General features: G+C 41.1%; 1 protein-coding gene across 1 annotated transcript; it reads left to right on the top strand.

The window, feature by feature from the left end:
• The first annotated feature begins 434 nt into the window (after nt 1-434).
• Nucleotides 435-12,996, top strand: LOC145395114 (sodium-coupled monocarboxylate transporter 1-like). The gene is made up of 10 exons (XM_080268836.1): nt 435-522; nt 1,210-1,343; nt 2,358-2,507; nt 7,152-7,306; nt 7,814-7,954; nt 8,899-9,028; nt 10,531-10,619; nt 11,082-11,200; nt 12,224-12,378; nt 12,562-12,996. The coding sequence occupies exons 1-10, from the start codon at nt 435-437 to the stop codon at nt 12,994-12,996; spliced, it is 1,596 nt and encodes a 531-aa protein (XP_080124962.1).
• The last annotated feature ends 1,781 nt before the right edge of the window (nt 12,997-14,777 follow it).

The raw sequence follows: 14,777 nt of genomic DNA, 5'->3' as shown, positions 1-14,777 counted from the left end.
GCTATGACTTCCTGTAGCACTTCTTCATGACTAGCATTACATTCTAGCTTTGAACTAATGTTATACTTCTGCATTCAAGATAAATAGCGATTGTAGGCCAGGTTAGAGTAAAAAGTTTATGAGCATCATTAACAGTACTTAACTATGTTTATTTAACTTGGCCTAAAACTGCCATCTCTCCAACTGGAAGGCCGAACTGTAGCAAGAGACTGACAGCAGAATACGATGCTTGTCACGAAGAAGCACTGTGAATAGGATTAGGGCCGTAGTGCTGCCTTCTAACACTGAGCAACGTAAAATAAGTTGCAAATGAACGAAAATCTAAGCCTAGAGCAATTGAAGGTTAGTATTCGTTCCACTGACGTTTTCAGATCAGTGTGCCAACCTCGACGTCTGCAGTCAGTTAGTACATAAACCTCGATCAGCCTTTCATTATGGACGAGACTTCGGGTACAGATGAGGTGTTCACTGCAGCAGACGTGGCAGTGTTTAGCATGATCTTGGCACTGTCTGTGGGCATCGGTATGTACAGCAGCGTGAGAGGGGGTTCAACCAGACAGTTTATGGTTGGAGGGAACAACATGCATCCCGTTCCTGTCGCTCTCTCTCTGCTTGGCGGTATCCTGTCGGCTATCGCAATCTTAGGTGAGTAGCTGTCTGTGTACCCGTCTGCTTAATCAGTCTCATGGTGAGAGGAAACAATAGGTGTCCTGTTCCTGTCTCTCTCTGTCTCTGCTTGGCTATCTTCCTCTCTAACGCTAAACCATGCAAACACACGTTTTAAGTTCCTGTGTATCCAGTGTACCTTCATGTTTACTAATCATCTTGACAGTTTGTACAGAAGTATATTAGTGCACTATAGCCATGTGCGCTGAGAGGTAGATGAGGGAGGGGGGAGTGAGTTGGGGGGAGGGCAGTCAAATGGTGGGTGACAGAGCGACTTGGAGGCATATTGTCTGCGGCCACCCTTTGCGGGATTAGGACGTCGGGCTATAGATAGATAGATAGCTATGTGGAGACCATGTTGCATTCCCTTGACGGTAGTGTTTTTTATGTATTATAGAAGCCACATCCTGCGTTATAACCAAGAGTGATTTTCCCCCGCCCAAAATGACCTAGTAAGCGAGTTATAAAAGTAGCCCAGTACCCTTAGATGAAAACACATTAACACACTCTTCTTCCTCTTCCTTTTCGTCTTCCTTCTTACAGGGAATGCTACGGAAAGCTACTACTTCGGCACCCTGATCAGCACTACAATCGTGGGCTATATCCTGGGAACGATTATTGTGTGCAAGTTTACCATTCCCATCTTTTACAAGCTCAAGATTACCTCGCTTTTGGAGGTAAGGTGATGGTTTGATGTATGGGGAAGGGTTAATGTGTGTGTGTGTGTGTGTGTGTGTGTGTGTGTGTGTGTGTGTGTGTGTTCTTACCTTACCTAATTGTTCTTACCTAATTGTATCTTTACAGGAATGAGTCAAGCTCGTACTGTCCCGTGTCTTAAACCATATTTATCGTACATATCCTTAAATTTGTTAATTGTTTTGGCACACACTATTTCATTCGGTAGTGCATTCCATTGATCAATTGCTTTGTTTGGGAAACTGAATTTCCTTACGTCTTTATCACCTCTCTTCTTATGCAGTTTTTTGCAGTGTCCTCTTGCTGATGCTTCTCTATATGTTAAGTAATCATTTATGTCTATTTTCTCCTTCCCTGATATGCACTTATATAGCATTATCATGTCACTTTTTTTCCTTTTCTTCTGTAGTGTTGGTAGATTCAGTTTATTTAGGCTTTCTTCGTAGCTTAGGTCCCTTAAGCTTGGTATCCATCTTGTAGTGGCCATTTGAACTTTTTCTATCTTGTCTATGTGGTTTTTGAGATGGCTCCAGACTACTAGTGCATATTCCAGGGTTGGTCTAATGAATGATGTTATTATTTTTCTTAGCATGTCTTCATTTATGAATGTGAATGCTATTCTCATATTTGCAAGCAGTGTGTGTGTGTGTGTGTGTGTGTGTGTGTGTGTGTGTCCTGTTTAGTTAATGATGGATGAATTGACAGAGGCTGAGATTCCGCCCAACAGAGTAAATTAAACACACACCGTACTAAATACACACCGTACCAAACACACACCGTACCAAACACACACCGTACCAAACACACACCGTACCAAACACACACCGTACCGAACACACACCGTACCGAACACACACCGTACCGAACACACACCGTACCGAACACACACCGTACCGAACACACACCGTACCGAACACACACCGTACTAAACACACACCGTATCCTGCCTTCAACAGTACCTGGAGTTACGATACCGCTCTCGGGCCCTCCACCAGGTAATTACAGGTGCCCTTCTCATCAACACCAGCGTATATATGAGCTTCTGTCTGTACGCCCCGTGCCTCGCCCTCGCCACCTTCACCAGCCTCTCCACATCCGCCTCTATCCTTATCATGGGCACCATCTGCACGTTCTATATCACCATAGTAAGTTGGGATCGTAGCAACTTGTCTGTAGCGATTTATTTTACACGCTACAACAAATACCGCTGGGCCGAGTTAAAGACGCAATATTTGAGGTTAGTTGTAGGGCACAGACAGACGGACAGACAGACGGACAGACACACACACACACACACACACACACACACACACACACACACACACACACACACACACAAACGTCTCCTCATCCCCTCCCCTTTCCCCCAAAACATGGATGGTGGTGTAGAAGTGTAATTTGTGTCCACCGTACATCATCTATTCACTTCCTATTCCCACTACGACCCCTGCGCCCACACCAGCAGACTGAGCCATCCCCACAACACATACCATCAGACGCGTTTTTAGTTGAGGACTGTTAACGGACCACACTGTAGTTATTTCGCCAAGGAGGTTGTGTTGTACCCCGCACTGGTTGGTTTGTCTGTCAGTCTGTTAGCGGGATTACTCAAAAAGTTATGAGCGGATTTTGATGACACATTGTGGAAGGATGGGCCATGGACCAAGGAAGAAATGATGAAATTTTGGGGAGAATCCGGATCCGGATCCTTTTTAATGGCACTGACACTGGTGGAGGTATGCGCTCATGAGCGCTTTCTAGTTACAATTGAGTCCTTGCCACTGCTTGAACTTTCTTGTTCCTCCTCCTCCTCCTACTACTACTACTACTACTACTACTGCTGTCATAAAGCGACTTTGTAGTTACTTGCAGGGAAGTTATATATATATATTAGACGTGGACGAGCGGTTGTTATACTTGAGTAGCTTTGTAAGTAGATAATCTTCTTTCCCATTTGTCATTCAATGACAAGGAGAGGTAAAGAATAGTATGGAACTATTTTTATTTGTCTTGGAAATATTAACAAGTCTCTCACACAGAGCTAAGTATAAAGTAGAGTCCCGGGAGCTATCTCCCTGTCTCGCTGTCTCTGTCTCTCTCTCAAGTTGCTAAGCCCTTCTCCCTGTGACCTGTCTGTTCTATGGCTAGCTTCCTTCTGAGTTCTCTTTCCTAAATTCTGGTGAAACAGGAGACGTATCACGTGTGTTCGCTGTGATTGGAAAGTTCTAGAAGCCTGTGTGTGAGTATGTGTGTATGTGTGTGTATGGTCAACAAGGCTTTGTTCACCTGGTGAATTGCTGACAACTCACTGACTGGCTACTTCGTAATCTGTCGTCAGCTTTTCCTCAGTGTAACTTGCAAGATCATTTCCCATTCCCAGGCTCGCATAGAGCTGTCTATCTATCTATTTATATATCTATCCATTATGATTTGAAATTATAATATGGACTCATAACATATGCTCGGTCCACGCAGCTGAAGGACCTCCGACAGCAATTATCATTGACACATGCTAATCTATTAGTACGTAATATTGATTATAATATTGCATACATATAATATTTATAGTAAATAGTGATTATTCAGTAATATTACATTTTAAACAAGTTGTATACATTTTGTGATTTGTATATGTAAAACAGACATACGCATATAATTGTGCAATGGTAATACTGCTAGGTTACACATTACATATTGAGTTATCACTTTAGTAATGTCTAATATTTCACCTAACTTGTATGATGATACTGGTAATACAGAATTGTGCTATAGTTGTATGACTTATAATATTGTACTAACATTGTGGTAATACATAATTGTAATATTTTATGAATTGTTACATAATATTGTGGTAATGCATAATTGTGTTGGCCTTATAATTGTAGTTACATTTTGTTAATGCAACTGTTACATAAGTGTCTTGGCCTTATAACTGTAGTTAAAGTTACATAAAAGTTACATCTTGTTAATGCAACTGTTAATTGGCAAAGTGTAACATAATGCAATCGTTTGTCGTTACATAATTGTTACATATCGTTTGTAGTTACATAATTGTAGTTAAAGTTACATAAAAGTTACATCTTGTTAATGCAACTGTTACATAAATGGTACATATTGTTTTTAGTTACATAATTGTAGCAAGTGTAAGATAATGCATTCGTTTGTCGTTACATAATTGTTATATACATATCGTTTGTAGTTACATGATTGTAATAAGTGTAACATAATGCAATCGTTTGTCGTTACATAATTATAATATGGAGTTACATAATTTTTACATATCGTTTGTAGTTACATAATTGTAGCAAGTGTAACATAAAGCAATCGTTTGTCGTTACATAATTGTAATAATTGCAGTCCTGACATGTGAATCCGGTCATGCTGCGGTTGATGATAGTGATGATGTGACATGCCACTGGCTCGTGGAGACAACAATCTGCTTTTTGTTTCACTTATAGAAGGAGTTTATGTGGTATTTTGACATATGTAGTAACACTTATACTTATTTTCATTTGTTTGTTATGTGATCTTACTCTATTTCTCTCGTTTTTTCTTTCTTACTTTTTCTTTTTCTTTTTTTTCTTTTTTTTTTTGTATGTATTGATTTTCTAAAGTTTGTTTTTCTTCGTTTGTGTACGCTTTTTCTATGTTGTTCATGGTTGCATAATTACTGGCTAATTTCCTTGGGATACTTTTTTAAAGTTTAGTTTATATTGCACCGGTATTATTGAAAATGATATTATATAGTCCTATATTTTGTTATCATATATATATATATATATATATATATATATATATATATATATATATATATATATATACACTATATACAGTATTAAGTATATACACTGACTTGTTGTTCACTTGTACCTATCGTGGGTAATATGTGTGTCAGCACTGTGTGGAAATCATTGTCTTCACGATTGTGTTGAAGATGTTCACTCTTGCTAACGTCATTTGTGTTGGCCATTTTTTTTTCTCTAGTTTACTTTGTAACTTAATTTATATGTTTCCACTAGGTAGCTTTAAGTAATGTTTAATACAGTTCTTTTAATCGCTCACTGAGTAACTGTGATGGTATATTTTCTTTATCACTTTGTAGATATAATAATGTATAGCTGTATGTATGAAACACGTATTTTATGTAGGTATAAATGGTAGCACTCGTTGGTAGTAAATAAATGTTATAATAAATGAATGAATATATACAGTGTAGAATATTTATTGTTGGTGATTATTTAGTGTTTGAGTTATGCAGATAACTGTAGTAAGTATGTGTATTTAAACTGTAACTATACAGCACGTTTTATATGTTTGTGCAGAAGCTTATTGTCTATCACTGTGTATTGTATAAATGAAGTAACTATGTAACTCACTGATTTTTACCGTGGTGGGAATGGTGTGAGTGGTGGTGCAGGTGGTGAGTTGACTGACATGGTGTCTTTTCAGCAAGCACGCATGATGACGTCGACTTCCCACACTGGTAGCTGTGGTGAGTGAATGAGTAGCGATGAGTAACTTGAGTGAAGATGAGTGAGTAAGATGAGTTGTGAATATGGACTTGGTATTTGCTCCGTCGTCTTGATCTCTTCACACCTGCGTAAGCGGTGAGGGTTGGGTGGATGTAGCAGAGAGAGGAGGATGAGGTCTGGTGGTTATGAGTTATGAGTCGTGTCTCACTCTTCGTTTGTTCGTTTGGTTTTTCTTACTTGAGGTATTCGTGGTCCTTTTTTCTTGTGATTTACTTGTTGTAGGATGAAGACTGCCGCTACTTGTAGGTGCGTGTAGAAGATTATACAGGCGACTCGTAGAGTTGTTACTTGTAGTTGATTGTAGATGGTTGTAGTTCGTTGGTTCGTCGTAGAAATTTCAAGATTGTTTGTATCAGTACTTTCTTAAACTACTTGCAAGGCGTCCTGTGACCTCTTCACCTCGACATAAGCGTGATGATCGGGGAGACGGAGGGGGGGTTAGAGAGAACTGTCAGGAGCTGGCTGTAAGTTGTTGGTTGTGAGAGGTATTTTTTTGTTTTCAATCTTGATATTTTGTAGGAATTCACTGTTGATTCGTAGACGAGGTTCGTATACGTTCGCTGCTACCAAATGTCATAAAAAGACTTTGTAGTTACTTGTAGAGAAGTTATATATATATTAGACTTGTGGACGAGCGGTTGTTATACTTGAGTAGCTTTATAAGTAGATAATCTTCTTTCCCATTTGTCATTCAATGAAAGGAGAGGTAAAGAATAGTATGGAACTATTTTTATTTGTCTTGGAAATATTAACAAGTCTCTCACACAGAGCTAAGTATAAAGTAGAGTCCCGGGAGCTATCTCCCTGTCTCGCTCTCTCTGTCTCTCAAGTTGATAAGCCCTTCTCCCTGCAACCTGTCTGTTCTATGGCTAGCTTCCTTCTGAGCTCTCTTTCCTAAATTCTGGTGAAACAGGAGACGTATCACGTGTGTTCCCTGTGATTGCAAAGTTCTAGAAGCCTGTGCGTGAGTATGTGTGTGTATGGTCAACAAGGCTTTGTTCACCTGGTGAATTGCTGACAACTAACTGACTGGCTACTTCGTAATCTGTCGTCAGCTTTTCCTCAGTGTAACCTGCAAGATCATTTCCGATTCCCAGGCTTACATAGAGCTGTCTATCTATCTATTTATCTATCTATCTATTATGATTTGTAATTATAATATGGACTCATAACACTGCTACTATCATCATAATATCATCATCAATCATCGTAGATAATTTTTCGCACTTTTTCATGCCGATACATTATTTTTCTCAGGGTGGGGTGAGGGCAGTGGTGTACAACGACGTGCCCCAGACAGTGCTGATGTTCCTGGGTGTCTTGATTGTGGTTCTGCTGGTTTGTAAGGAGACGGTGGGGGCGGCGGAGGTTTGGGAGGTGGCTGGGGAAGGAAGTCGCCTGGAATTCTTCAAGTGAGTGGGCGTGAAGTTAGGGTTAGAATCTTTGAAGTTAGGGGCGTGAAGTTAGCGTTAGGTTAGCATCTTTGAAGTTAGCGTCTCTGTTTTCACCTGAGAAAAGACGAGCCTTAAGCATTTGAAAGCTGGCAGCTGATTGGTTGTCCGAGAGCATTCATTAACGACGTATTGTGAATTGTTTCTATTATCGTTAGAACAACCCCATGACGATAAAGATTCCCAAAATAAAATACTATATATTTGTTACCTGCATAGATTAATTTCAACACGGTGCTGTAAAAAGTTTATCAGATGGCCTAGATACGTGTGAAATTTTGAATTCTCGGAACGGATCAAAACACGTCCAGGTGAAGTTTTAGGAGTATCTTTGTTTTTTTCCTGCATGTCCAGGCACATTAAGGTAAAATATTTCATTACTGCATCATTATGTATAATATACCCTAACTAATTCTAACTTCCAGGAGACAATTTTCTACCCTGTGCAATCCCTCTGCCTCCCCCCAGCATGGACCCCAGCCCCTACGTGCGCCACACCTTCTTCTCCACCTTCGTCTCGGGCGTGTTTCTTATACTGTACTGGATCGGTGTCAGCCAAGCCCCGCACCAGCGCTTCATATCCGTCAGCACCCTACCCACAGCACAGGGGTGAGTCAGCAGAGCACAGGGATAAGTCAGCAGAGTACAGGGTGAGTCAGCAGAGCATAGGAAGTCAGCACAGCACAGGATAAGACAGCATAACACAGGGATGAGTCAACACAGCACAGAGTAAATCAGCACTGGACTCACAGCAAAGGATAAGTGTTGGTTTGCGTTTCTTTATTTATTTGTGTATTTATTAATCGACATATTATTTCATTTACGCTTCCTCTCCCTTCCTTCCTTCTTTCATTCATTCATTCATTCCCTCTTTTTTATTCCTTTATTAATGTCTCCTTCTTTTACCCCATCAAACTACGCATATTCTTTGCGTTTTCATCCTTTCTTCCTTCTTTCCCCTTCCTTTATTTATGACCCCCTCCCTCACTCCATCAAACTATGCATATTCTTTGAGCTTCCTTCCTTCCTTTCTTCCATCCTTCCAGCTTTTCCTGCTTCCTTCCTTCCTTCCTGCCTTCCTTCCTTCCTTCCCTCCTTCCTTCCTTCCTTCCCTCCTTCCTTTCTTCCATCCTTCCAGCTTTTCCTCCTTCCTTCCTTCCTTCTTTCCTTCCTTCCTTCTTTCCCTCTTTCCTTTCTTCCGTCATTCCAGCTTTTCCTCCTTCTTTCCTTCCTTCCTTTTTTCCTTCCTTCTTTCTTTCCATTCCTTTTATTTACGTCCTCTCTCCCTCCCACCCTCGAAACTGCATATTCTGCGTGGTGTCTGTGGGTCCTCTCTCTCTCTCTCTCTCTCTCTCTCTCTCTCTCATACACACACACACACACACACACACACACACACACACTTCAGATTCTGTATATTCACACACACACTTCAGACTTTGTATATTCAGCATGCCCGCGTGGTTTTCATGAGTATTCTATCTACGTCTATCAATCTATCTATATCTACCTCTCTATCTATCAGTTAATGCCCTTTCTCTTCCGTCCCCCAGCCTGTGCATCTTCTTCTGCATCGGTGCGTCGGTGCTGCGGATTCTGTTCTTATTCTCCGGTCTCGTCGGGTACGCCACCTACAGGCACTGCGACCCTCTCAAGGCGGGACTTATCAAGAAGCCAGACCAGGTAGCGTGTCCGTGAATCTCACCTTTTCTCCCACATGTACAAAGTACTTCGGTTATGTTCTAGATTCCTAAACCCTCCCAGTTTTTAGCTGTGTTGGGGGAATGCATTATCGAACTTTTGCACCTTCATTCATTATTAGTGTACTTATTAATCGACTTAGTAATTCATCTGTGGTCCCTCTCTCTCCCTTCCTTCCTCCCTTCCTTCCCTTTCTCTCCCTTCCTTCCTCCCTTCCTTCCCTTTCTCTCCCTTCCTCCCTCCCTTCCTTCCTTCCTTCCTTCCTTCAGCACATGATGGCGCTCTGCATCCTGGGTACAACACTTGAGGCTTCCACCCGGAAGTCAAATCTCCCCATATTTCCCTGCACCTCGCCGTGGGAAGGGCCCTGGTCCGACCCTGGTGAGGCACCGTGTACCACAAGGGAGCGCCGGATCCCTGCACGGTTTATGTACTGTACTGTACCCATAGGACGGCCCCACAGAACCACTGGCTTAGCTGTGGTCGACGGGTCATTTCGGTCACACATCAGGATTAAGGAACAACAACAACCTTCTCTCCAACCGCTATCAAACTAGAATGAATATTATAAAACATGTAATAGGAGTCCACACTGAAAGTGTGGAACGGGTTCTGGCGAGCGAGTGAGCAAGTCAGGCAGAGCTGAATATTGTCTCGTGTGGTTCATCATCTTTCTCTGATTTCCTGACTTGAAAATAGTTAAAAGAACATGTTATATTACACCACAAATATTCCCTCACACTTCCTAAAACCAAAATTCCTATTGAATTAATTTAGGTCTAGCGCCAAACAGAAGGTATTACTTGTTTTGAAAAGGCAAAACCTGGTTACTCTCAGCAATCGTCGTAAAATACTGCTGCGCTACTCACGCAACCTTAGACCGTTACTTCTCGTGCAGCTGGCTGTTACGCTAATCTGCCTTACAAAAAATCGTTTCCTCGATTAAAAAAAAAAAAAAACTTTTGGGAATTACGGGTTGTTTGTGAAATGAAAATAATTGACGATTTTTATGCGATTTCCAAATTGGTGTCTGTCTTTCTTGTAACTTCAAAATTGGCTGAGATATCCAAAAAAAAGTTTGCTACTGTACTGCAGAGTTTTCCTCCCAATACCTCCCTCCATTTCTTGCTGATGCAATAAATCTTTCGCTCGGTAATGAAAGAATAGCCTACGACAAAAAAATCATCATCATCTTCATCATAATCATCATCATCATCGTCATCGGAATCTCTGCTACAGCCACAGAGACGAGTTTATCTCCTCCATGAACACTGTAGTCTCTATGAAGACTTCTGTAATCCCTCTCATGAACACTTTAATCTCGATGAACACTTCTGTAATCCTCTTCATAAACACTGTAGTCCCCTTCATGAACAATAATCCATGAACTAATCTTCATGAACACTTTAATCATGAACATAAATCTTCATGAACACATTAATTCTCTTCAAGAACACTGTAATCCCCACACGTCTCCTCCTCAGATCCTGCCCTTCCTAGTGAACGACAAGCTGAGTCACCTCCCAGGCGTGGCGGGGCTATTTGTGGCAACGGTGTATGGTGGTGTGCTGAGGTGAGGTGTATGGTGGGGTGCTGAGGTGAGGTGTATGGTGGGGTGCTGAGGTGAGGAGGTGGTGTATGGAGGGGTGCTGAGGTGAGGAGGTGGTGTATGGTGGGGTGCTGAGGTGAGGAGGTGGTGTATGGTGGGGTGCTGAAGTGAGGAGGTGTATGGTGGGGTGCTGATGTGAGGAGGTGTATGTTGGGGTGCTGAGGTGAGGAGGCGAAGAGATTGAATTTACGTTTAAATCCTTCGGTGACATTTATAACACCTGTAAGGATGGTAAATAGGAGAGTTTTACAAAAGGAGAGAAAATGGGTGACAGCTCTTGTAAGGTACTAGCAATTTTTCCCTCTCTTCCGCTTCACCAATTTCACCATCATGGTCATTATTCTTAATTCCCTTCTTTCCCCTTTCACCAATTTCACCACTACACTGATTATCCCCTTTTTTTTCCCCTCTTTTTTCCCGCCCCAGTTCGCTCTCATCCCAGGCCAACTCAGCCGCGTGTCTGATATGGGAGGACTTTCTCAAGAACCTGCCTTTTTTCCGCCGCCTCAGTGATAAGGCAGCCATTAGAGTTATGAAAGTCGTGTGTAAGTATTTTTATCTATCAGTCTATCTATCTGTATCTATCTGTCTGTCTGCCTGTCAGTCTATCTATCTATCTATCTGGGAGCCACCAAGGTTATAAATGTTCTGTATTTTTAGTATATACTTTCACCCTCTTTTCATTGGCTAACGCCTTTAATTATCTCTTTATCTATTTATCTGTCTATCTATCTGTCTGTCAATCAATCTATCTATCTATTTGTATATATTTAGCCGCCTTAATCCCATAAAGAGTGCCACAAACAAACCGCCTCCACGTCGTCGCGTTCCCCGTCATTTGACTGCCCTCCTGTATATCTCTCCACTCCATTCCTCTACTCATTCTCGGTCTCCCCCTCCACCATACTCACATACACTCTCCCTCCAATCCAATAACATTTTCTTGTCATATCCTTCCTGTGTGCAGCATTTTTATTACGTTTTAGAAAGAAATAGGTATCCAGTCCAGCTTCAAAGTTCTTCCCTATTTAGAACAATCATTTGGGATGGTGGAGAGAGGGAGGGGTCTTCACGTGGCGGCACTAATAGGACAGGGTAGTGGAGCTGTCTCGACGCAATTGGTATCATTTAGTTAGGATGGAGCAATTACTGCATATTCGCGTCTGCATTCTACTATCTGTTAGACACAATACACTTATACTAGTTATCAACACTGACAATATTTTGGGTAAATCTAATAGATAAACATTCTGTTCATCTGTTTTATATTTTAAAAAATCAGTGAAAAAATTGTATGCATAGGGTATGTGGCTGTTTCCTCAGATTGTCCTTTTCCATATTATTCTACTTTCTGCCGATCCTATAAAATTCCTTCAGATTTTTCATTCCTGCAAGGTATAACTTCCTCTCATGTTTCCTGTACGGCAAATGTCTGAGGGTCTGGAGGGTGGGGGAGAGAGCCTTCTGCTGTGCTATCCTTTTCTCCTGCTTCTATAATTATAGCACTGTATTACTAGGGACCATAAGGTCTGTGTGTTCTGTGTATCTATGTCATGTACCTTTCCCAGCTGCCATCGTTGGCGCCGTGGGTACTGTGTTGGGCCTTGTGGTGGGGAGTTTGGGCAATGTGATATACGTCATGATCACCCTCCTCAACACCATAGCAGGTCCTTACACTGGCGTCTTTGTGGCTGGCATCTTCCTACCATGGGTCAATGCTAAGGTAATGGTAGTTGTAGTAGTGGTGGTGGTAGTGGTGGTAGTAGGAGCAGTTATATTATTATTATTATTATTATTATTATTATTATTATTATTATTTATTATTATTATTATTATTATTATTATTATTATTATTTATTATTATTATTATTATTATTATTATTATTATTATTAATTTTCCCCTCAGAGTGCCATGGTGGGGTTCCTGGTCTCCCTCTTCTACTCCGTGTGGATGGTGGTGGGCAAGTTCCTGAGGGGGGGCGGCGCTCCCCCCCTTCTGCCCCTCTCTGTTCAAGGCTGCACCAACTTCACCACGGCCTTCAACACCACATCCCTCCTGAACACCACTATCACCATCTTTAACACCACCTCCAGCATCTGTAACACCACTAATACCATCTTTGACACCACTAACACCGTCTCTAACACTACTAACACCACTGCCAACCTCTCCAACACCACGACAAGCCTCCTTAACACCACTAACACCATCTTTAACACCACTAAAGGCTTCCTCAACCGTGCCAACAGCACCATCACTCCTTCCCTTCTCTCAGCAGGCATTACCACTACTATTGCTGCCTCTCTGGTTGATCAGCTCACCTCTGCTGCCCCTCCATAGTAAGCAGAGAAAGCTTTGGTCAGTTGCATAAGGAAAAAGTCTCCCTGACACCTTTTCCTTTGCGATTTATTTTTGGATATGGCTTGTTCTTGTCGTCGTTATTTATGCAGAATATGGCGATGTTTGAGGGATTCATATAACAGTAAAACAGTAAATGTAATAAGCCAAAAAATCGCTTAGGAAAAGGTGTTAGGGAGCTTCCTTAACCGAGGGAAATACTGGTCATAGAGTTCAAAGTTCAAGCCGAATTTTACGTTGTTACAAACTTGAAACACATCTTAAATATCTTTATTATTATTATTATTATTATTATTATTATTATTATTATTATTATTGTTATTATTGTTATTATCTATCTTTCTATAGCCAGAAGCCATAATCGGGTAAGGGGTGGCCTTTGAATTAGTTGTTTTACTGGGAGGGGCACTATCCCTCCGCCAACCCACTTGTTAACATGTAGGCAACACGTATGGTTGGTTATATGGTTACCACCCAGCATTATAAATGGTTTCCTGGCTCATAGGAAGCCATTACGCTTGTCAATGTAAAGCCACCTGAAAAGGAAAGAAGAGTAATAAAAAGTGACAGGAAAGATGAGAGAAATAGGAGGAGAGGAGGACGGACACAGAAAAGAATGATAAAGGTGAAGGAAGAAGTAGGCACCACTACATCAAGTGAGTGGATGATGTTCGTCACCATCTACCACCAAATATATACTGTATAAAATATATATATATATATATATATATATATATATATATATATATATATATATATATATATATATATGTATATATGTATATATGTATATGTATATGTATATATGTATATGTATATATAGATAGATATATATATATATATATATATATATATATATATATATATATATATATATACATACATACACAGTATATAAAACCACTTTGTCCATCTATCTATCAATCTGTGTATCTATCTATCTCTTTATCAATACCCAAACATCTTAGCTCTATAAGAAGTGGTCACAAACAAATCGCCTCCACGTCACCCTCCCTCTGTTACCAGGCTACCCTCCCTGCAAATCACCGTTTTTCACCCACAGGGAAGATGGCGACGGTCCCTCTGTGTATGATCTCAGCTACTGTTACTCCGGCGCCATTAGCATCATCATAACTACCACTGTGGCCACCATCGTCTCCTTGGTTACTGGTGAGAGAGAGAGAGAGAGAGAGAGAGAGAGAGAGAGAGAGAGAGAGAGGGGGGGGTGCATAGGAAGATGGAAGGAAAAAGGAGAAATGGCAGATGGAAGGTAACTTGAGAAGAGAAAAGAAAGAAATAATGATAAGACGGAAGAGAGAGAGAAATGGGGAAAAGAGAGAGAGTATGGAAGTAAGTGAAAAGATAAAAGTGAGTAAAAGAAGGGAGAGGATGAATTTTTTTTTTTTATGCGAGGAAGAAGGAACCAAAGGCCATGAGCCTGCAATAACAGTTCCCTCCAAGAGAAGAACAAAATACAAGACAGAGCCAAATTCAAGATCCGTTCATTTCGAGATGCCTGGACACACTGCGTTTGAAAGACTGGAGATCATAGGCAGCAAGAAATTCAGACAGAGGGAGACAGTTCCAGAGTTGACCTGTTGCATAAATGAAGGACTGGGAGTAACGGTTAACTCTTTCATTAGAGAGTTGGACAGAAAAGGGATGAGAGTTTGCAGCTAGATGGGTGCTACGCGCCTGTCGTAGAGGTGGAGGAATGCATGCAGACAGTTCAGAGGAGCACTGACCATTAAAGTAGCGATAGA

The sequence above is a fragment of the Coenobita brevimanus genome, chromosome 4, assembly GCF_032717465.1.
Source record: "Coenobita brevimanus isolate Jiangsu-jjx chromosome 4, ASM3271746v2, whole genome shotgun sequence".
Taxonomy (NCBI): domain Eukaryota; kingdom Metazoa; phylum Arthropoda; class Malacostraca; order Decapoda; family Coenobitidae; genus Coenobita; species Coenobita brevimanus.
Note: the sequence above shows the minus strand (reverse complement) of the source record. Positions and strands in the feature narration are given on the sequence as shown.